A 24,830-nucleotide genomic window follows, 5' to 3' on the forward strand; every position below is an offset into this window, starting at 1 on the left:
TTTATAAACCTCTTCAAGGTCAGCCCTCAGTCTCGATACTTCATGGGAAATAGCCCCAATCTATTCAGCCTCTCCCTATAACTCAAACCTTCCAACCTCAGCACCATCCTTATAAATCTTTCCTGAACTTTTCTAGTTTCACAACATCCTTCCAATAGTAGGGAGACCAGAATTGCACGCAGTACTCCAGAAGTGGCCTAATGTCTTGTACAGCCACATGACCTCCCAACTCCTATATTCAATGCACTGGCCAATAAAGACGAGCATATCAAACGCCCTCTTCACTATCCTCGCTATCTGTGACGCCACTTTCAAGGAATTATGAACCTGCATTCCAAGCTCTTTTTGTTCAGCAACACTCCCTGGGGCCTTACCATTAAGTGCAGAAGTCCTGCCCTGATTTGCTTTTCCAAAATGCAGCACCTCACTTTTATCTAAATTAAATTCCATCTGCCGCTCCTTGGCCCATTGAGTCCATCTGATCAAGATCCCTTTGTACTCTGAGGTAACATTCTTACTGTCTACTACACCTAAAGTTTTAGAGTTATCTGCAAACTTACGAGCTATACCTCCTATGTTCACATCCAAATCATTTATATAAATGACAAAAACAATTGATGGTGAATTGATGGTCCACTGATAACTGCACAATGTTCAGCATCATTCATGATTCCTCAGTTATTGCAGCGGTGTATGTAGAAATTCACCAAGACCTGGACAATATTCAGAGCTGACAAGAGACAAATAACATTTGTATCACACAAGTACCACACCATGACCATCTCCAATAAGACAGAATATCCAATGCCCCCTGGCATTCAATGGCCTTACCATTGCTGAATTGCTCATCAACACTCAGGAGGTTATGCTGCCGAGAAACTGAACCACAGTGACCATGAAAATCCTCCTCCACTTGACCTGTCCATCCTCCCTGGACTGACCTATCTCCTCCAGCTACCAAGAATACACCTCCTCCCACCCACCTTCCTGCAAAAATGCCATCCCCGATTCCCAATTCCTTTGCCTCCGCCGCATCTGCTCCCAGGATGAGGCATTCCACTCCCGTACATCTCAGAGATCCTTGTTTTTCAAGGGCTGCAACATCCCCCCCGCAGTGGTCGAGAACACCCTCGACTGTGCCTACCACGTTTCCGCAACTTATCCCTCACACCCCATCCCCGTAATAACATCCAAAAAAGAATCCCCCTCGTCCTCATGTACCAACCCAACCTGCGGATCCAATGCATCATCCATCAACACTTTTGCCATCTGCAATCTGACCCCACCACCGAAGGCATTTTTCCTTCCCCACCTTTGTCTGCTTTCCGCAGGGACCACTCTCTCCATGATTCCCTTATCCGCTCCACACGCCCCTCCAACCCCACCACACCTGGCACTTTTCCCTGCAACCACAGGAAGTGCTACACCTGCCCCCACACCTCCTCCCTCACCCCCATATCAGGCCCCAAGAAGACTGTGCACATCAAGCAGATGTTCACCTACACATCTGCTAATGAGGTGTACTGCATCTGCTGTACCCGTTGTGGCCTCCTCTACATTGGGGAAACCGCTTTGCAGAACACCTACGCTCAGTTCGCAATAAACAACTGCACGTCCCAGTCACGAATCATTTCAACTACCCCTTCCATTCCTCAGACGACGTATCCATCCTGGGCATCCTGCAGTGCCACAACGATGCCACCCGGAGGTTGCAGGAACAGCAACTCACATTCCAATTGGAAACCCTGCAGCCCAATGCTATCAATGTGGATTTCACAAGCTTCAAAATCTCCCCTCCCCTCCCCTCAGTGCATCCCAAAACCAGGCCAGCTCATCCCCGCCACCCTAACTTGTTCTTCCTCTCATCTATCCCCTCCTCCCACCTCAAGCCGCACCTCCATTTCCTATCCACTAACCTCATCCCGCCCCCTTGACCTGCCCATCCTCCCCAAACTGACCTACCTCTTCCCTACTTCCCCACCTATACTCGCCTCTACAGGCTCCATCTCTGTCCTTTGAACTTGTCCGTCTCCTCGCCACCCATCTTCTCCTCTATCCACCTTTGATCCACCTCCCCCTCTCCCTCTCCCCCTCTTCTGAAGAGGAGTCTAGGCCTGAAACATCAGCTTTTGAGCTCCTAAGATGCTGCTTGGCCTACCATGTTCATCCAGCTCCACACTTTGTTATCTCAGTGTTGTATTTACCATTTTTTTTGTCCAGCTGTACTTGTACCTTTCCTTAGGACCAAAAATTTTGAATGAAAACATAAAATTGCACTCTTCGTGCATAATTAAAGAGCATACCAATCACACTCACGTCAGTGTACAGAGGCTGTGACCACGTGACAAATAGTGGTCAACAACAGCACTTGTATTTTATACCGGTAAATTCAACAGCTCAGGGATAAGTCCCATAGCCACAAGTAGCCCTCGGGTACCTTGCGTGATTGGTCATTCTTGATGTAACACTGTAGGTTTGCAGGAGATTTGACGGTACAGGGTATGACACTTTAGCACTATGAATCCTCACTGGGTACCCAACTACTGCCCTCACAACAATTGTTGTCGCATCACAGACTGCAGATCGGATCTGGCATGACCACGATCGATACAGTTTGATGTCTCTGCAGCACAGGGTGGGGAGACCCTTAAATTTGGAATCCATGAACGGAGGAAATGAAAATTTCTGTGGTCGATCATTTTAGCAATAAATGTCTAATAAGTAACAATGATTATTATATAACACAGTGTGGAGCTGGAGGAACACAGCAGACCAGGCAGCATCAGAGCAGCAGGAAAGTTGACGTTTCGGGTCGGGACCCTTCCTCAGAAATGGCCGTGTTTATCTCTGATTCCAGCATAGGCAGTTCTTACCATCTCGAAATGATTCTGAAATGGACGTTTTACTAAAAGCTGATATGAATGTGACTCCCTCAATCAAACGTAAAACAGATTTTTAAACCTCACGTAGATTGTAGCAAGAGGAGAGACAATTTTACTCATCAAGGCTGAAACAAACAACCCTATGGTGCCCCGGGACAGAGCCGAGACAGTTGGACATCAGCCTGGAGAAAGCAGGGGGCGGGGAGTCTCTCTGTCATAGGAACCGCTCCTCAGGCTGGGCTCCGGCTGAGTGTCAGCCCACAGGCGGCAAAGCTCCGACAGCTGCCGGGGGTGGGGGAAGGGGAGTCCGCCCGCCGCCTCTACACGCTCGCCCAGTCTCCCCGTTTCACTCACTTGCCGGCCAGATCCTTGTGAGAGCCACTGGAGTTCATCAACACCGCCAACTCCTGCCTCATTGCCGCCGCCATGTTTCCCCCACCCCCCAACAAGGAGCTTCAACTGGCGGCAAGAGCGTCCTACACAGTCCGTCATCGGAGCAACAGCGCCACCTGCCCGCTGGGGGTCTACTATAGTCCTCCAGAAGCAGACGCAGACGCAGAGTTCAGTGCCAGAGAGCACTTGTGAAATACACGTTTGCAATTTTTGTCCTTTCCCAAATAACAAGGTGACCGTCTTCCCAGCACTATTTGTTCAATAAAACCAGGAATGATGAACTATTCAGCAGACTGGGCAACATCCATGGAGAAAGAAACAGTTACGTTTTGAGTAAGATGTCAATTCTTTGCCATTGAAATGGGGAGCAACGACAGAAGGGAAGGTTTGGGATAAGGCAGATGAGAGTGAAAAAATGACCTGAAAGAAAAGACAATTAGGACGGTAATATTGTTGGAAAAGTCACATTTTGTCAAAAATTTTTTTGTTTTGCACTCAGCAGGACAGTTCGTAAGAATGCCAATTTAAATGTTTTTAATCAACCTGTTTGGAGATGTTATTACAGAGCCCTGAAGCAGGTGGAACTGGAACCCAGGCCTTCTGACTCAGAGGTAGGGATGCTATCACTATAAAACAAGAATACCAAATTAATAGAATAAACATACATATTATATGAGTGGAGAGTGCTGATAAATCAGCATGTAGAATCTGTTTGGCTTTGTTTAAATTTTAAATCTGGCATTAGTGCTTACTCTGGACAAAACACTTTCCCTTACTAGAACCACTCCCTTTGCCTTTTGCTCCAAGGCATTTTGTTAGTCAATTTCTCCCATCTTTGGCCCTATCCCAGACATGTTTCTACATTAACCCCTCCCACATTTCAATGCCATATAACAATCACATTCTACTGCTATCAGTTATGAATAAGTATTTTTTGACTTGACAGTTAACTCTGTTCCTACAGATGCCGTCAGACCTTTTGAGTATTTGCAGCATTTTGTTTTTTATTTCAATGTTCTAACTTTTGCTGTTGTTTCACAGTGTAATGTCTATCAGAACAGAGATAGGACTTCTACAGAGATCAAATGGACTGAAGGGCTATCATCATTAGAGGGTATCTTCCAATTTTATCAAGAAAAGTTGAGTTTGAACATGATCTCTCCTATAATTTACAATGAATAATTGTTTTCAGTTGTGCCTGAACTTTCAATTTCTATCTCAGTTAAAGAGCTGCACATAAAGGGTCAAAATTGTTTGGAAACAATGGCCTTAGTATCTTTGAATTAGAAAGGAAAAATATAAGAAAGGGTTGACATTCCTGATCATTTTCTCTCAATCCTTCCTGAAACTAGAGATGTGAATTAAGATAGAATACAGACTGACTCTACTACTTCTCCACTCACTTTTGGATACCCTGACCACAGTAATTGTCTACGATCAAAGACAAAGAAGATTCATTGTCTAAATGCTGGATGATTGCTGGAACTTACATGATTTATCCGTCAGGATAGGACAGAGCAGAGTAGAAAATGCTTGAATGCAATGAATTTGCTGAATTTAGTGATAGGTTAAAATCCATTCGGTTTAAAATACTGAAATCATTTTACAATAATCTCCACTGGATAAGGAGGAGAGAATAGAATCAGTGATCTTATCTCCACATATCCCCTTTCTTCCTTGACTTTATAGAATGTAGTAAGTGCAGTTGCTCTAATTTATCCTAGAATTTCCACTCTCTCAGACAAGAACTTAGCAGTCATGAAATAAATAGATTCTAAATGATAGTCCTGAAAAAGTAGACTTACAATCTCTGCCTTTTTGCATGAGGAAAATTCTGATCAGAGAGATGAATTTAGGGCTGAGCAATAAATACCAATGTTACCAACATCGCAAAGGTGTTAATGAAGCGATTGTTGGTATCATAATGGTTGTTTGCTATGTTTCTGTTAATGGAAATAAGTAAATCTAACCCTGATTGACATATAGCTGGTTTCCTCTGCAGAATAAGCACTAATAAAATTTTCTGGATGATGTCTGGGGAACCTATTCACTGTTTGAAGTCAACAATGATTAATGATTTTAGCAGTATCACTCCAATCCACTTATGCTTCAGTTTCAGTATTTTGAATTTTTACAAAGATCAGTCCACTTTTTTTTTATAAATTTATTTCTCTGCAATTATTAGTTTATATGTGTCATAACGCAGGTGCTCCAATACTGTTGAAGTTGTTCATAGTCAGTTTCTCTACTGTCGTTAGTAATAGTCAGTTGCTTCATGTGCAGATAAAATCCCTATCCCGTTAGGTAGTGCTATGATAGCTATTAGTAATGCTCTCAATGTAATGATTCTATAGCACAGATAGTGTGTAATATAAAGCATCTATAAATCAGTACAGTAGAATTTGTCTGTGTTACTTACATAGCCTGTGTACATTAAATTTTGCACAGGTAATAAAGGCGCTATCTTTCAGGAAATTTTATCCATTTTTACCCATCTATGACATTCTACCTATGTCTGAAACTCTCAACCACATTATATTAAGTCTAAACTTGACTATTCCATTGCTTTCTTGTCCAGCCTTCCTTCCTTCACACACCATACTTTCAACATGCCCAAAACCTTGCTGTTTCCTGTCATACATCCAGTTTGAGTGTGATTTTGCTGCATATCCCTTTGAAATGGGAAAAATCAGTTAAAAAGAAGTTTAATAAATTTTAGGAAAGTGTTTGCAGTAAGTAATATAGTTTAGGAAAACTAATTGAATTAATCTAGCATATTAAGGTTGCTTGGAGTCAGGGATGTTAACAAAACACATAGGACTCAAGAAAGGAGAAAGTGTTACCTCAAACACCCTTTCATCTGAGAAGAAGGCCAGCTTTGCTACCCTAAAATATTAAGTCATTGAACTGGAGAAATAAACACGTGTATTTCTAATATTAAAAGTTAAGTGTCTTATCAAGACAAGATCATAGACATAGCAACCGAAAGAACTGTGGATGCTGTAAATCAGGAACAAAAACAGAAGTTGCTGGAAAATAAAATGTGAGGCTGGATGAACACAGCAGGCCAAGCAGCATCTCAGGAGCACAAAAGCTGACGTTTCGGGCCTAGACCCTTCATCAGAGAGCTCTCTGATGAAGGGTCTAGGCCCGAAACGTCAGCTTTTGTGCTCCTGAGATGCTGCTTGGCCTGCTGTGTTCATCCAGCCTCACATTTTATTATCTTGGAATCTCCAGCATCTGCAGTCCCCATTATCTCAGTTGCTGGAAAAGCTTGGCAGGTCTAGCAGTGACCCTTCCACACCAGACCCGAAACATTAACCCTGATTTTTCTTCACAGATGCCGCCAGATCTGCTGAGCTTTTCCAGCAACTTCTGTTTTTGTCAGAAATTTCCCCTCCTTCGTGTGCATGTGCCCTAGTGTTATTTTTACTATTCAAATGTTAGCGGTGGAATCTGACCATGATTGAAAGATTGGATTCACATGTATTACTGGTGATTGGTACACTCAAATAATGTAGCATCCACGTAAAGGTAATATAAAAATTGACATTCTGTAACAGTACGGGGAAGATCCATTTCCCTCTTTGGAAGAATGCATCTCACTTGCATATGAACGAATAAACAATGGTTAAGCTTCCAAATGTCTCAGTCTAATTTTTATGGGTCAAGGTGATTTTAAGAAAAAACATCCCCTAAAACCTGTTTAAACTCTCTGTAGACTTTGACTTTTCCTATCCTGCTCAATCATCAATGCTGAGTTCACTGATTTACATTGGCTGCTCGTCCTAAACACATCCATTGTAAAGTGCTTGTCACTGCGTTTTGAATCTCACACCATCCTTTGTGTAACACCAGCTTGATAACAATACCAGACCATTGTTCTTTTCCCAAGTTTTATGGTCTTCTGATTCGACAGTTTGTTCATTTCTATCATCCACGTAAAGGCTTATTGTATTCATAACTTTAAACATGGACTATATTTTGTATTAGATTTTCTGGAATGGTCTTTACTTTTAAATGAGGATATTAAACAATCTCTAAGGACCAGGTGACTTTCTGCATAGACTCAGAACTTCCTCTAAGCTCCCAGGAAGTTGCTAAGCGAATGCGGATTAAATGTTTCCTTCCCTTCCCACCAAACACCTTGGACATTCGAAGATGTGGATGTGGATGTGGATTAATTCGTGGAATTCACATTCTCCATTGTTTGTGGTCCTACTTAAAACTCAAAATCTGTGAATTCCTGAACTTACTGTCTCCAAGTTCTAAAGTTAAAAGAAAGAGCTGCAGAGAAACCTGTTTTGTCCAAAACTGGTAAGCAAGGCCATTCTCCATTGTGTGGCATCTTTAAATCATTCTGGGTGGATATTAGAAGTATTGATAAAGTTGTCACATGATCAAAACTGACCACAGCATTTTATTACCCCAACAACCAGAGAGAAACCAGGGGTAGTCTTCAAACATAGCAATGCACAGCAGCAAACACCTTATCAGAAACATGTAGGCCTTAAAGCTAGATTGGGCAACACCAAAAGGTTTCCAAGTCTGTTCCTTTTCAAGTCCACCTCTACAGAATATCTCCTAATGAGACAACAAGATGTGAATCTAGCTACTGAGTCATTCAAGAAAGTCTCAAAGGAAATCCTGCATCACCTTTCATATACAGTTTTGATTATTGAACTCAAGTTGATCAGTTCAAGGGTGGTAAAGGAACCTTTCTTCAGGAACATTAAGAACATGTAGAAACAAGGGCAAGGCTTCACATGGAGTGCACAATCCTCCAACCAAACCTTCAGGCACCATTTGCCCAACACATGCCAGAGTCAGCAGTTCCCACATTGGAATACCTGCCAGCTCAAAACCCATCGATCCATAGTGAAGGGAGATCATCTCAATCTTGATGGACTGCCTAAGAAGAAGAGAAGAAAGCTTATGTTCCTCTGCAGCTTTGTGTTGATTTAGTGACAAGTGTGAAGACTTGCCAGGAGGAGCATCAGACATAACTCAAAATGAGATGTCAACCCAATGAATCGACAACACAGGACTGCTTCCACATCAAACAGCATACAATAGGTAGAGTACAGTCATCCCACAACCACCCAATCAGATCTGAACTTGCAGCCTTGCCACATCCAGTTCAGAATGGGGTGGGGGGAATGATTAAAGAATTAATAGGTGTGGGAGGAAAGTTTACAAATATCTCCGTCCTCAATGGTGGGAGATCCCAGCGGCATCATTTCAAAAATCAAAGGTGAAACAGCTGACGCCATCTTCAGACAGAAGTGGTGAATGGATGATTCATTTTGGCTTTCTTCTGACACCCCAGTATCACAAATGCCAATCTTCAGCCGATTCAGTTCACTCTATCAGATATAAAGGAATTATTAAAGGCACTACACACCAACATTACAGCAAAGTGCAGAAGACTAATGTTCCATAATTAGACATATGCTAAGATATTCCAGATAAAGGTACACAATTGCATCCACCCAGTAATCTGGAAAATTCCCAAAAATGGCAAGATCACAAGAAGCGAGAGAATCATTAAGAAAGTAACAAAAAAAGTCATGACAGTGCTACCAAATGGCATTTCTTAGCAATAACCTACTGATTCTCACTTTGGGTTCTGCAGGCCCAGCCCCTACCAAACCCATGATCACTTCCATCTAGGAAGACAAAGGCAGCAGATACATGGGAACGCAATCATCTTCAAGTTTCCCTCCTAGCCATTCACAATCCTGACTTGGAAATACATCACCATTCCTTCACAGTCACTGGGTCAAAATCCTGAAATTCCCCCACTAATAGTATTGAGGCAGAACTCACAGCAGGTGGACTGCAATGGTTCAAGAAGGCAACATACCATCGCCACTTCAAGGGCAAGTAGGGATAGGCAATAAATGCTGGCCAGCCAGTGATGCCCATGTCCCACAAATAGAATAAAAAGTAATTAGGTCCTGACTTTATTACAGCCTTGGTTCAAACATTGACAAAATAGCTAAACTCAAGAGGAAATGTTGACATCAATGCAGAATTTGGCTGAGGAGAGCATTAAGGAGCCCTTGAAAAAACTAGAGTCAATGGGAACCTGGGAGAAAAACTGCCCAGTGGTTGGAGCCATACCTTTCACCAAGGAAGATGATTGTGGTTGTTGGAGATCAAACATCTTAGCCCAAGGATATTGCAACAATATTGCAGGAATTCATAATAGTTTCATAGGCCCAAACATCTTCAGTTCCTTCATCAACGACCTTCCCTCAATAAGGTGTGAAGTGAGCTGTTCGATGATAAGTGCACAATATTCAAGCACCAGTTGTGACTCCTTAGATGCTAATGTAGTCAGTGTGTATGGGTATGAAACAAGACATGTCAAGATCTTAGTATGGTCAGATAAGTGTCAAGTACCCTTTGTGCTATTCAAGTACCATGTAATTACCATCTCCAACAAGAGGGAATCTTACCACCTCTCTGTGACAGTCAAGGGCATGACCATCACTGAATCCCCATTATTAACAGTCTGGAGGTTACCTTTGACCAGAAACCAAACTGGAATAGCCATATAAATACCATGGCTATAAAATCAGGTGAGTATTCTGCAATGAGTAACTCACCTCCTGATTCCCCAAAGCCTGTACAAGGTGCAAGTTAGGAGCATGATGAAGTACTGACCATTTGCCTAGAAAAGTGTAGCTCCAATAACATTCTTGGCACTATCCAAGATAAAACAGCTGATTTGATCAGTATCTGATCCACAACCTTAAACATCCATTCAATCCACCATGATGTGCAGTGACAGCAGTGTGCACCAATTATAAAATATGCTGGTACACTGCCACAATTTACCAAAATTCCTTCGACAGTACCTTTCAAATCTGTTACCTGGACCACCTAGGAAAGGGGAGCAATTGCATGGGAATACAATCAATCCCCTCCAAACTGCTCGCTACCCTGATTTAGGATAATATCACCATTCTTTCACTGTGGTTGGGTTAAAATCCTAAATCTCCCTTTCTCGACCAACTATGGATGGAACTATACCAGATGAGCTGTGATAATTCAGGTTCGCAATCACTCATCGCCTTCTCACAGGAAATTAGGAATGGATATTAAAAACAGTCTTTGCTGACATAATTAACATCCCCAAACAAAGTAAAAGAACACATTGGGTGGGAAGGGCAAAGAGAGCTTAGCCTGTGAGCAATTTTTTTCTCAGTGCCAGGATGTTAACAGAACGAATCTCAATAAGACATTGAATGTCACAAACTTTGTTTCTGAGGTAGCAAATTTCTGGAGGCTAACATGGTAAATATCAGCCAGAATTTAACTGCTGGATGACATAGACTTGCAGGATGGTAGAGTGGGCGATGTGATAGATCATAGATAATGGGAACTGCAGATGCTGAAGAATCCAAGATAATAAAGTGTGAAGCTGGATGAACACAGCAGGCCAAGCAGCATCTCAGGAGCACAAAAGCTGACGTTTCAGGCCTAGACCCTTCATCAGAGAGGGGGATGGGGTGAGGGTTCTGGAATAAATAGGGAGACAGGGGGAGGCGGACCAAAGATGGAGAGAGAAGAAGATAGGTGGAGAGGAGAGTATAGGTGGGGAGGGGATAGGTCAGTCCAGGGAAGACGGACAGGTCAAGGAGGTGGGATGAGGTTAGTAGGAGATGGAGGTGCGGCTTGAGGTGGGAGGAAGGGATGGGTGAGAGGAAGAACAGGTTAGGGAGGCAGAGACAGGCTGGACTAGTTTTGGGATGCAGTGGGTGGAGGGGAAGAGCTGGGCTGGTTGTGTGGTGCAGTGGGGGGAGGGGCCGAACTGGGCTGGTTTTGGGATGCGGTGGGGGAAGGGGAGATTTTGAAGCTGGTGAAGTCCACATTGATACCATTGGGCTGCAGGGTTCCCAAGCGGAATATGAGTTGCTGTTCCTGCAACCTTCAGATGGCATCATTGTGGCACTGCAGGAGGCCCATGATGGACATGTCATCTAAAGAATGGGAGGGGGAGTGGAAATGGTTTGCGACTGGGAGGTGCAGTTGTTTATTGCGAACCGAGCGGAGGTGTTCTGCAAAGCAGTCCCCAAGCCTCCGCTTGGCTTTCCCAATGTAGAGGAAGCCACACCGGGTACAGTGGATGCAGTATACCACATTGGCAGATGTGCAGGTGAACCTCTGCTTAATGTGGAAAGTCATCTTGGGGCCTGGGATAGGGATGAGGGAGGAGGTGTGGGGGCAAGTGTAGCATTTCCTGCGGTTGCAGGGGAAGGTGCCGGGTGTGGTGGGGTTGGAGGGCAGTGTGGAGCAAACAAGGGAGTCACGGAGAGAGTGGTCTCTCCAGGAAGCAGACAAGGGTGGGGATGGAAAAATGTCTTGGGTGGTGGGATCGGATTGTAGATGGCGGAAGTGTCGGAGGATGATGCGTTGTATCCGGAGGTTGGTGGGGTGGTGTGTGAGAACGAGGGGGAATCCTCTTTGGGCGGATGTGGCGGGGGCGGCGTGTGAAGGATGTGTTGCGGGAAATGCGGGAGACGCAGTCAAGGGCGTTCTCGACCACTGTGGGGGGAAAGTTGTGGTCCTTGAAGAACTTGGACATCTGGGATGTGCGGGAGTGGAATGCCTCATCCTGGGAGCAGATGCGGCGGAGGCGGAGGAATTGGGAATAGGGGATGGAATTTTTGCAAGAGGGTGGGTGGGAGGAGGTGTACTCTGGGTAGCTGTGGGAGTCGGTGGGCTTGAAATGGACATCAGCTACAAGCTGGTTGCCTGAGATGGAGACTGAGAGGTCCAGGAAGGTGAGGGATGTGCTGGAGATGGCCCAGGTGAACTGAAGGTTGGTGTGTAAGGTGTTGGTGAAGTGGATGAACTGTTCGAGCTCCTCTGGGGGGCAAGAGGCGGCGCCAATACAGTCATCAATGTAACGGAAGAAGAGGTGGGGTTTGGGGCTTGTGTAGGTGTGGAAGAGGGACTGTTCCACGTAACCTACAAAGAGCAGGCATAGCTGGGGCCCATGCGGGTGCCCATGGCCACCCCCTTAGTCTGTAGGAAGTGGGAGGAATCAAAAGAGAAGTTGTTGAGGGTGAGGACGAGTTCGGCTAGGCGGATGAGAATGTCGGTGGAGGGGCCCAATGGTATCAATGTGGACTTCACCAGCTTCAAAATCTCCCCCTCCCCCACCGCATCCCAAAACCAGCCCAGCTCTTCCCCTCCACCCACTGCATCCCAAAACCAGTCCAGCCTGTCTCTGCCTCCCTAACCTGTTCTTCCTCTCACCCATCCCTTCCTCCCACCCCAAGCCGCACCTCCATCTCCTACCTACTAACCCAATCCCACCTCCTTGACCTGTCCGTCTTCCCTGGACTGACCTATCCCCTCCCCACCTCCACACCTATACTCTCCTCTCCACCTATCTTCTTTTCTCTCCATCTTCAGTCCGCCTCCCCCTCTCTCCCTATTTATTCCAGAACCCTCACCCCATCCCCCTCTCTGATGAAGGGGCTAGGCCCGAAACGTCTGCTCCTGACATGCTGCTTGGCCTGCTGTGTTCATCCAGCTTCACACTTTATTATAATGTGATAGATCATGTTGGGTTGGGATACTGTTAGAGAAGGGTACCTTAGACAGATTATCTGTTGAATTATTTAACTGATATTTCAACTTTGATGTGTGCAAAATAGTTTTTTTCCTCTTTAACAATTCTAAATAATTCACTGGCTCTAAAGTACTTTGAAATGTTTTGAGCTTGTGATTGGCTCTACATTATTGTAAGTTATTCCTATCTTCCTAAAGCACTCACTATCATCCACCAAACCCCATAACAACAATTCATATTTATATAATACCCTAAATATAGAAAATGTTTCAAGGTCTATAATACAGCAAAATATTTTTGTCTTCAATCAGACTGTGAGCCATCCCTTAAAATTTGATTGGTTACAATTTTTACCAGCAATCAGAGAAAGTAAATGCTCAAAGAAACAATTCAATTTAATCATACTGTTGTCCTGCACACCTGTTATTCTATGGAATGGGTTTATTTTTTGACACTTTTTTTCATTAATATTAAAATTCCTTTAATCCTCTGCTCCAAAGGATACATCTCTCTTTTCAGGTTCAGTTGTACTGGCTGCTGTGCGCCTTTCGATAGCGTAAAAGGAGGCCACTCTCTGTGTGACAGTGTTGGATCTTTGCAAAAAAATCCTCACTGTCCAGGATGGGCCTGGTTTTCTTTTCTCTGCTGCAAACTATCTTTCACTTCCTTTCCCCTGTCTCCTCTATTCTCACTTCTACTTAAGTGCGGGGAATTTATCTAATCAGCTGACTCTGCTTCATAACTCCCTTTCACTGGATCACTGAGCCGAACTTCCTCTAAATTCCATCTGCCCAACCCTGTACTCTCATGTTTCTTGAGTATCTTTCCTGTCATCCATCATGTACTATCCGAGTACAACTTGTTCATGGACCCTTCCTCCTTCAAATTTCTCCAAATTTCCAAGGAACAGCTGAAAACTTGCCCTCCTTGTCCCCCGTGTCAGCCAATATTATCAATGTTTCCCTGTCTTCATGTGTTGTCTCTGCCCCTGTAAATCTGCCATTACCACTCCTCTCTGAAAAAAAGTCATCCTTTGATAGTAACATTCTTCAAACTACAGCTTCATCTTGACCCTCCGTATCCTCTCCAAAGTCCTTGAATATTTTGTCACCTACCAAACCTGTACCAATGGTTCCCAGAACTTCATGTTTTAATTTGTTCAGTCGGGTTTCTGTCTCACCATAGCGCCAAAATAGCTCTTATCAAAGTTATAAATGACATCCAGTGTGACTGTGACAAAAGTAAATATCACTCCTGATTCTCCTGCAGTCTTTCACAAGGTTGACTATGCCATGCTCCTCCAGAGCCTCTCTACTGTGAGCCAAGTAAGTGGGACTGCTCTCAATCAGTTGCATTCTTATCTATCTTATTGTATCACTTGCAATGGTTTCTCCTTCTTCTGTCATATTTTTATCTCTGGACTCCCCCCACCACCCCCCCAGCCAAAAGAATTTATCCTGACCTTTTTTTGTATGCATGTTGAAAGCACAGAGTAGGTTTTCACAAGTATGCCAACAACAATACAACGTTACCTCACCATTACCTTTTTCACCTTCTCCACAGTTGCTAAACTATCAGACTGCTTTAGCCGACATCCAGCACTGGACAAGCAGAATTTTTTTTCCTATTATGTATTGGTTTGACTGAGGCTATTGAACTTTGTCCCTTCTTTAAAGTTTGCTCTCAAGCTACTGACTGTGTCCCTTTCCCAGTCAACAGTTTGAGACTAAACCAGATTGTGGTCAACATAGTTGACTTAATGGCTGGAGTGCAGTACAGAACAATGCCAATAGTGTTAATGCAATCCCTGTTTGGGGTCTGATAGTTCATGAGTCCTGCCTCCTCATTTGCCCTCCCACATTTGAGAAGTGGTGCCTCTCAAGCTACACATAACTAATTGTCTCACTCTAAGGGAGAGATCCAGTTCAGGTCATTTGTGGACACTGGTTAATTAATTATCCTTCCCCACTGGGTGATTTTCCAACGATATATTTGCCCATTGTTTAGCCCACCTTTCCCAACTTCTGTAAAATCATCTGAATGTGTCAGTCTCAGCTCATCTGCTGATGATAGTCTCATTCAGGTCGTTGCTACCTCTAGAGTTGACTACTCCATTGCTACTGTGGCTTCCATTGTGGCTCCCTCCCACATGCTGCCCTTTATAAACTTAAAGGCATCCAAAACTCTGTTGTCTGTATCTTAACTCACACTAAGTCTCCTTCCTTTACCAGTCTTGTCATCACTGACTCACATCAATTCAGAGTAATGCAATGTTTTGATTTAACAGTTTTATCTTTATTACAAATCCCTTTACAACTTTGTAATTGGCCAGACATTTCCTTATCGTAGAACCCAAAAAGTGCAGAAAGAGGTCTTTCAGCTCATCAAGGCTACACTGACCCTCCAAAGAGCATCCCACCCAGATTCAGCCTCCCACCCTCTTCCCATAATTCTCATTTAGCACAGCCAATCCACCAATGTAACCTGCACGTCCCTGGACTGTAGGAGGAAACCCAGCAGAAACCCACAGGGAGAATGTGCAAACTCCACACAGACAGGTACTCAAGACTGAAATCAAACCCAAATCTCTGGTGCTATGAAGGCAGCAGTACTAACCATTGAGCCACTGTGCTGACCCAAATGTTATGTTGCTTATTATCATATTTTGTTTTTTAATGCCCATATGAAGTGTCTTGGCACATTATATCATGTTAAAGGCACTATATAAACATCAGCTGCGGGAATACTGGCACAGGTATAGGCAATTCAGAACATCCAATATGCCCACGAATAGATTAGATCTTGGCCATCCTTCTACCTCGTTGCCACTTTCCTACTCTGTCTTCATATCTCTTAATGTCATTAGTTTCAGAAACTGATCAACTTCTGTTTTGATCATGCATACTTCCATAACACTCATTCAGAGATTCACCATCCTCTGAATGAAGAAATTGCTGCTGATCTCAATCTTAAATGGCTTACCCTTCATCCGGAGTTTATGTCCCCAAGTTCTTGAGCCACCAGCCAGTGAAGGCATCCATTTACATCCACCCTGTAGAAATTTCATAAATTTTAATAAAATCACCTCTCATTCTTCAAAACATTTGTTGTTGTTGTTTGATTTGTGGAGGCTATGGGGGTGAACTGAATCTTGCCCTTATATAATATTTGTATTTGCACTGTTTCAATAAGAAACAGAAGAGGAACAAAGTCTGAATTTCTCCTCTTTGACTCAGGACTGCTATTGTGACGTTCATATTGACTCCTCCCACATGCTGCCCTCTATAAACCTGAAGACATAGGTTCAGAAATGGAAATTTGAAACAAATCTAAATCCAGCTAAAGTCTAGGAAATTTCAATTTTCAATCTAAAGCATGATCACGTGGGTGCCATTTCCATTCATGTCAGCTATCCAATTTGGTAAGTAGATTTATATCCAAATGCCAATAACCCTCTAGTGAGTACACAAATCTAAGCAACAGCAAAGGACAACTGGTTCCTAATAAGATATAAATGTTGAGACAGATGTATAGATTAATGAGAATGGACAAAACGAGGAACATGAGGGTTTCAGTGAAGATTGTGAGGGCATTGATGAAAGTAGCTGAGAAACGAGAGAAATGGTATTGATGAAAGAGGGAGGAAATGTGGTGAGACAAGTGAAGAAGATGGGCTGGCCAAGAACAAAGAGAAAAGGGAGTCCTAAGCCTGTTGAGAAGATGCAATGAGAGACTTAAACACAGTGAATTGGAATGGGAATGGGTGACTGACAGAGAAAAAAACAGACATGAGTGCTCAAGTACCAAAGTAGGAAGAGCCTAGAAGAGGAAGAAGTATTGTTTTGTAGATTGGTTCTCGGCTGGTTTTAAGTAGCACAGTTGATATTACCAGCTACAGTTTGCAATCAAGAAAATTTAAAACACAAACGCAGTTCCTGAAAGTGATATCAGCCAAGAAACTGAGTGGAACGGGTGACCCAGTTGAAGGGTTTTCATATTTATGATAAAATAGAACTTTTTCTAACATGTGGCTGTAATTTAGAGTAATTGCTTTTACAAAGGGGAGGGAGAAGAAATCCAATGCTAATGTTGCTTTTCTGTTTGCCCATTGTGTTTATCTCTTTTTTCCTAGGTAGTCTCTCAGGATTGAGGGTCACTTTCATGCTTGAATAGTTGGGAAGATGAGTTGCATGCAGGTTTGTGCACTACATCAGGCAGCTTGACCTTTGGTCTGTGCACATTCTCGATGAAGATTCTTGAAGTATCTAACAAAACTTAATACTACTTATCCCAAATTTACTTTGTTTCAATGTTTGAACATTTCAATTCTACATTTCTGGATTTTTTTCTTATTCCTTAACAGATATATTACAGTGTTTTTTTCAGATTTTACAATACTTTTCCACTTTGATTGATCACATGCAGGTACACCATGAGTTGGGAATAATGTTTGACTCTGGGATGCTTTGAGGGCATATGCTGTCCATCTGGGATTATCCAACTCCAAGCAAGCACAAAATAGAGTGGTTGCTTTGGGTGTCTGGTGTCAGGCAAGTGCAGCATATGTCCCATCAAGTGGAGCAGCTTTTGAATTATTTTCAGCTTAAGGCTGGACAAACTGGCTTGGGAGAGGATGCTGCTGTTGGACCTTCTTTCTTACCACCAGTTTTGGAGGACCACATAAAAGGTGTTACTTCTCCAGTCATTGGAGGTGCCTGATGTAAGTTGTTCAAGTCTCCAAACCATTTCGGAGGAGCACAGAGCTGCGCAGCAAACCGTGACCTTTATCTCGAAGGGTCACTGGAGCCGAAACGTTAACTCTGCTTACTCTCCACAGGTACTGCCAGATCTGCTGAGTTTTCCAGCAATTTCTATCTCTGCACCTTTATATTGGATTTCAGATACTGATGTTCAAAACGCTTTTCTTCAGTCAGCTTATGTCTGAGCTGGTAGTGGAACCAGTGATGAACTCAGCAATCTATGCTGGCTTTCATGGAGAAAGCTCCTAATAATCATTCATCCGCATTTTCCAGGATCTTAATTGATTAGTGGGATGGTACTGTGAGGCCCAGTTGAAAGAGAATCTGTTTCGGTGAAATTCGTACTGAGAGGTGTAATTACTGTCCAAACTAAAGAAACCCTCCCACCCCGCAAAGCAATGAGCCTGAAACAGCTGCGATTGGAAAGTTGTGGGTAACTGGGGTGGGCGGAGCAACGTGCGTGCTGGCGTCCCAGGAACGCCGTGACGCACGTCTGTCGTTCCAAACACGACGTGAGGTTTGAGAAGCGGCGGCCTTGGTGGGGGTTGGTGTATGACGTGCTTCGCGGAGCGGGGCCGTGGTCTCCTGGGGAGCGCGGTGATATTATGGGATGTTAGACCTGGAGGAATGGCGCTGGGCGCGTGATTTTGAACAAACACGATCGGTCTCCCGGTGACGAGCGCTGTGTGTCTGGTAACCGGGGCCGCCAGCGCCGCCTCAGGCCCCAGGCGGCCGCGATCCTTCTCCATGCCGCCCGCTTCCAGCTCCGAGCGGCCCGGAACCCGCAGCCGGTGAGTATCCGTCAGCGGCACGGCTATGTTTATGTCAGGGAACGCTGCACCGCTCTGCCTTCTTGGCCCCGACGAAACTGGGGCTGGGCGGCTTCGGAGCACCGGCTGATGGCGGCCGGGCTGGATTGAGAGTGCAGCCCCCTATCTGGACTGAGGCCGGGAGGGTGTGGAGCCCCCGATCTGACTGGGGCCGGGGGCTTCGGTCGGTTTGACGACGACTTTCTGCCTTGTATGAGGTGCCTTCTGTTGAAGTTGTCCGCGGTGTTGTCAGTGGCCTCACTGACTGTTTCCCTCTTTCTAAAAGACTCTCCTCCAGTAATGGCTCTTTGATCGTCCTCTCGCCTTCATCCCAATCCCCCCCCTTATCCCCTTTTCTGTTTCTTTCCCATGATGTCGCCTTAATTTGTTTGAAACTACTTCCACCACCACCGCCCCCCCAGCCACCACTGCCGTCCAGCCGTGCGTTTCGTTTTCTTTTTGCTGTGTTAAACTGTGTTGTTTTTAATATTGTGTAACTTTAATGCATTTCTGAAACTGAAAGGTTCACGTCGCTCTTATAACTCTGGGTTTGTAAAATACATTTGCAATAGTGACTCCTTCGAAGATGACCTACGATCAGATTTTTTTTAAAAAAAGAAACCAAAATAGCTACTGGATCCTGCCTGTATTTGGTCTGAAGCGGTATCTGTAATTTCTGTTTCGCAGCGGTGACTGTTCATCGCGGAGTTTAATCTTGGCTCCTGACTGATCTCCCCAGTTATAAATTTCCCCGGACCCTGGGATCATGATCCCAAAGGGCTTTGTACTGTCAGTGTTCTCAAGAACGGGCAGTATCACAAAGCCCAGGGTCGAATTTTTTTGTTGTTGTGCTGACCTTATACAGGAACCATTTCTTTAAGCCCCGCCAGCGATTTGAACGGGAGCAAGAAGTGCATTTAGATGTTGAAGAACATATCTGAGATTTTGTTTCCAGCAGGTAGATTGCTGATTTGTAAGTTGTTTGTTGTTTGAGGAGGAATGCGCCAGGGCATCAGGCTGAACGTTTGTGGGGTTTGTTCGGCAACTGTGGTATTTCCTGTTAGTTTTTTTTCCGCGGTTTTTTCGTATGATTTTTGTATATCTCCCAGTCTCGCTCAGGCCCTGCCTTTCTGTGGAAATGTGATGACGAGGTGAAAATGGCGGACCTTTCGAAATGCAATCCCTGCCTAATTATACACCCGAACCTAGTCTGAAAAGCCCGAACCGGCTTTGGGCTCTGCCCAGCCTCTCAAACACAAAATGACACATTCTCTCTCTTCACACCCAGATGTCACGCTTGTAACACTTCAGGTTTCTCTGCCAAGCATAGATAGCTCGGTTGCAAAGGCCTGCAGTTCTCCTTTTGAGATCGTTTGGAGAGACGTGGCTCTCTGAAAGATACAGTAAGATATACCCAGATTCCGCCTAACAAAAGATTACGTCTAGAAGTTGTCTAGCCATTTAGTTTACCTGGTCAAAGTACAATGTAAAATCATTCACATGACGTATGTAGGATTTCTAACGGCAAGCATACTTTGCGATATTTCTATTGAGGTTTTTCATCAATAAAGATAATTATCAAATATAAGTCATGCATAAATGTATGTCGCAAAAATCTTCATTCTTTGATCTTTTTGCTCTACTCTGCTGCCGGTTATGTTATTTACAGCGCCCCCTCCCCAATATTAAAAATTAACCAGTTCCGCCCCCTTGTCCTCCCAGAACACGGCTAAGTTGTCATCGTCAGATTCATAACTGTACAAACGCGAACAAGATTCCAGTCAACCTGTTTAGGAATGTTGTTATACACCTCTGGAACAGGTGTGACTTGAACCTGGGCGTCATGGATACTGCATCCTTGACTATCAGCTCTCTGTTCCAGGTTTGGAGGCTGTGATCCTGTTTCTCACTTTGTGTTCACTGTGGGAACGATTGCTCAGCTCCAATTTTTCACCTTTGTAATGTCGCAAAACATCTGACTTGAAGGATGGAGTAGGAAAACTTACGGGAGTTGGAATAAAGTGCTGCTGAGGAGATGTGTTTTAATGGTGAAAAGAAATATAGCAAAAAGCAAGGTAGATAGAATATTGCAAGATAATACAGACACGATGGGCTAAATAGCCTACGTTGTATCATTCTTTTGATCGCTAATGGTGGAATGTAATATAGAAGGGATCATGATGTGGGTAGAAGTTGAAATATCAGCAAGTGCAGACAAGGAAAGAGGGCTGGGGAAGGATGGGAAGCTGGAATTACAAGGAGGACTGAAAAGAAGTTGTGCTTCTGTCTAGTCACCCATTGAGATGCAATTGTTTGTGTGGTAACTTGTTGGCATGTGACTGCTATTTTATCCACAGCAAGCCTTCGCGAACATATGTATGATAAATGATGATTAATTTATCTGTTGGGCTCAAATGGGAGACCACTGACCACAGTGGGAGACGTTGAATTGTTTGGACTGATCAGGGTGTGGTGCGTCAGTTTTTCTAGTGTAGATTTTGCTTTGCTAGAGACTAGTTATGCAGTAAAAAGTTTTTAAACTGAAGTAGAAACTTTTAATAGAAAGTCCTGTGTGAGGCTTGCATACATTCCAATCTCTTGAAAGTAAACAATACATCTTTTTAAAGTTAATGTAAACACCTGCTTGGTCAACTGAGCTGTGTAATGCCTCTGATGTTCGGTGAAAACACTGACAGACCATCGAATGCTAAGGAATATTGCTCAATTTATACAGGGGAGAGGGGGAGGATAGACACTTTACCATTGATTTCAAAGTGTGTACTTGCCAATGCAGAAAATAGGTGAAATATTATTAAGCTTTGGCTGCCTTTTGTCCCTGTTTGTCCATTGACATCCTTGCAATCGAAATGTCTGCACATTTGCTGATAGAAGCAGTGTTAATGAAAAAGGAGTTCATATTTGATGTGGGAAATAGAAAAATCAGAACAACCAAAGGATTTCTTTTCAGCTGGGATTAACAAATGTTGAATAAGTAAACAGAAGGCTTGACAGAATGAATACTATCTCCACAGATTATCCTTTCTTTGATTCTTTCCCATTATGTAACCTCCTTGCTGTGTTGCTAATGGAGAAAATTCAAGTACCGAATAATTTTTGCCCGTCCTGGGAGATAGTTGAACTAAGCTGCAAAATATTTGTGTATTCTCACTGCCATGCAAACCTGTATGTTTGGTTTCTACAGTTTGTGCTTTATTTGGTGACAGCAAGCACTGCAGACTGTTTAACTCTGACTGTTGTAACCTTCCATATTTTTCATACTCATGGAATGTGGATGTTGCATGCAAGCATTGCATGTATTATCCATTACCAGTTGCCCTTGACAAGATAATGGTGAAGCGCTGCAGTGACTGTGGTGTACGTATTCCCAAAGTATAGCTAGGGGAGGAATTTATGGGATTTTGACCTAATCCCAGTTGGGGGGGTGGGAAGCGTGCAATACACTTCAAATTAATGATGTGCATTGCTTGGAAGAGGAAACATGCCAGTGTTGGTTCCCATGCTGCCCATGTCCTGTGTGATAGAGTGCATGGTTTTGGAGGACCATTGTGCATGTTGAATGTGTTACTGCAGCACTTCTAAATGGAAAATACTGCAGCCATTATGGCCTGGTGATGGATGGAATCAGTGTTGAGGCAGTAGATTTGGTCTCTAGCAAATCGGTTGCTTTATCCTGGATGTTGTTGAGCTTTGTGTTGTTGGAGCTGCTTTCATCCAGACAACTGTTCTGAGTTACAAGTTGCAGATCATGCAAAGTATTTAGAGAAACAAAATGAATTATTTGCTGCAGAATTCCTAGTTTCTGACCTGCTCTTGTAATAACACTAGTTGTGGCTGATCCAGTTAAGTTTGTGATCAATGGTATCTCCCCAGGATAATGATGTTTGGGTATATGGCAATAATAATGCCATTGAATATAAAGGGGAGCTGGCCACTTCTTAGCATTTGTAGCACTAAACCAGATAATTATCTAGAGTTGGCTCAGGTTGTGACCTTCCATCTATCCTGATGAATAGTCACAACTGGAAAATTTTTAATCTTGTTTCTTGCTGCTGCCAGATCTTTATTTCTAGCATTTTCTTTTTGTTTCAGTCTTCGATCATATATAGTATTTTGCTTTCAGATAGTTCGCTAGCCCTGTTCTGTGGACCAAGCACAGATTATTGTTGAAACATTATGGCTAATGCTGCACCTGATGCAAAAATGTGTAGAGTTGACACTGATAGAAATAACCAGTAAAATAAGTGCATCTGTTCTACAATAATTACTGTTACAGGCAAAATAATCTGTAGGTTTTCAAAAAAAGAAAAAAACCCTGCTTTTTGAAGGAGCTTCCCACTGGGAGAAGATTCTGGCCTGTCAAGAATTACATTTGATTTTCTTGACAGTCTTGAGTAGGAAAACTCTCAATCAGGTTAGCTAGTAGTGTGTTTATAATCATTTCTCCAAGATTAGGAAAAGCAAAAATTCAGGAACAATCCTTATTGTTCCTGAGACTCATTATTTGCTTTTCCACTCTGGAAAAATATACTAGCTTTGGATGAGGATAAAAATGTATTTGCCTGTGTTTGTCCTCACAGGTGAATTGTCTGCCAGCTTTCATTCTATGGTCACACATGAAGAGAAATTAATGGGGAAGGTGCTTGTGGTTTGCTAACTCCAAATATCCACTAAGTATTCAGCTCCAAGATGTAACACTCAAGCTAAGTTAGGCTGTGCAAAGCCTGGCATCCTGTCCAACCCACATCTGTTTCATACAATATATTGTGACCATCACCAAACTGCTATCTAAACCATCAGTCACCTTGCCTATGTCTCATCCCCCATTGTTTCCACTGCCTGTCACTCTCCACCTCACTGACCTGTTGTGGATTCCTCTCCCCAACCCATTCAGTTTTAAATCTTCAATCTCCTACAAATTTTGTTGTAACCTCCCCTCTTGTTGTTATTGCAAAAAAGAACTTTATTCATAATTTATTTATAAGGCAGTTTACACGTTCAAAACAATTACACAAAGTTTGGAGAAAATACAGTGAATTTGATATTCGTTATACTGAAAGGAAACTATTTACATTCCCGTTAAGGTAATGAGGGGATCTTGAAGTTTAACATACCTTTGTTATATTTTGATAGGCTGTTGTCTGTCTTCAGTTCTGAGGAAGGGTCACTGGACCTGAAACGTTAACTGTTTTCTCCTCCACTGATGCTGCCAGACCTGCTGAGCTTTGCCAGCAACTTTGTTTTTGTTGTCTTTCTCCACTTTGCCTTGTGAACAGCTGCCCCAAACTTTAGTTTGTCTGTCAGCATATAGTCCTGTAACTTGGAATGAACCAGTTTGCAACACTTGATTGAGGTAGACTCTTGACACTGGAAGCCCAACAAGTTTCATGCAGATCAAACAGTGCCTTTGACAGGTGATGTCCTTCAAGCACAGTCTACTTTTTGTCTTGGTGCTCATCCAGGGAGAGAGTCTGTAGAGCACAAAGCCCCACATCACAGAGCTGCTTGGGATGAACCTTGACAAAATCACTGCATCTGTCTCCAGACCTTCTTTGCAAAGATGCATTCCAGAAGTAGATGTGTGACAGCCTCTGCCCCTTCGGCTGCTGCCTCTGGGACAATGTACAGTGGCAGAGAGAGTCTGAATGATCTGATGAGTAGTGCCCTTGTACCACCAGCCAAGCTATGTCTTGGTACATGTTGGAATGTTCTGGTGATGAGGCATTCTGTAAAATGACTTTGACAGTCTGCTCAGGGAACCACCCGACAGAATCAACCTTCTCCTTTTCCTGCAGGATCTTGAGGATATTGCTGCTGATCGCTGCCTGATGACTTGCAAACCAAGGTACTTTAATTTGCAGAATTTTCCACGAGGGCTCGGTGAAACTAAATGGTCCAATTCTTTGGAGCATTCCATAGTAACAAGGCCAGACTGATTCTTCACAACACCAGGGCAGGTAGGACCTCGGTAAGCCGTGACCCACAGAGGTCGCCATTGGAATGAGGGTGGCTTCTCTCGCGTGCTCGCCCTCGCTCTCTTGCATCACCATCCCCCATCCCTCATCCCCCATCCCCAACTTTCTTCTCATTGTTCAGGTTTTCTGCCTAACATTCTTTACATCTCCACTTGCCTTCCCCAAACCACTTTTCTGTTTCAATTTCCATATGCTCCTGAAAACATATTTCTCTTCATTCCATCACTGTCTCTTTCTGTGAAGAATTAAGGACTCAACATCTATTTATATTGCACCTTTTTTAATATAAAAGAATGTCTTCACAATGATACATTAAGACAAAAATAGATATAAATGAAAAGGAATGATTCAGAGGGGTTATCGTAGTTTTCCAGAGCTCGGCTTTAAGGAAAATCTTAAGA

The 24,830-nt window shown here is 43.5% G+C and overlaps 2 protein-coding genes across 9 annotated transcripts in view; one reads left to right on the forward strand and one right to left on the reverse strand.

The window, feature by feature from the left end:
- Window positions 1-3,361, reverse strand: part of cops4 (COP9 constitutive photomorphogenic homolog subunit 4 (Arabidopsis)) — a 64,162-nt gene extending 60,801 nt beyond the window's left edge. For both annotated transcript variants that reach the window (XM_048529468.1, XM_048529478.1), the window contains exon 1: window positions 3,237-3,361. In XM_048529468.1, the coding sequence (XP_048385425.1) occupies window positions 3,237-3,310 (74 nt within the window). In that variant the 5' untranslated portion in view covers window positions 3,311-3,361. The remainder of the gene's footprint in view (window positions 1-3,236) is intronic.
- A 14,842-nt stretch (window positions 3,362-18,203) lies between these two features.
- lin54 (lin-54 DREAM MuvB core complex component) overlaps window positions 18,204-24,830 on the forward strand; it is an 80,512-nt gene continuing 73,885 nt past the window's right edge. For 2 of the 7 annotated variants that reach the window (XM_048536222.2, XM_048536229.2), the window contains exon 1: window positions 18,204-18,418. The gene's annotated coding sequence lies outside the window, so the exon portion shown is untranslated. Of the gene's footprint in view, window positions 18,419-18,625; window positions 18,648-24,249; window positions 24,423-24,830 lie in introns of those variants that run through there. The other 5 variants (XM_048536203.2, XM_048536173.2, XM_048536213.2 and 2 more) reach the window with 5 other exon arrangements.

The sequence above is a fragment of the Stegostoma tigrinum genome, chromosome 1, assembly GCF_030684315.1.
Source record: "Stegostoma tigrinum isolate sSteTig4 chromosome 1, sSteTig4.hap1, whole genome shotgun sequence".
Taxonomy (NCBI): Eukaryota; Metazoa; Chordata; class Chondrichthyes; order Orectolobiformes; family Stegostomatidae; genus Stegostoma; species Stegostoma tigrinum.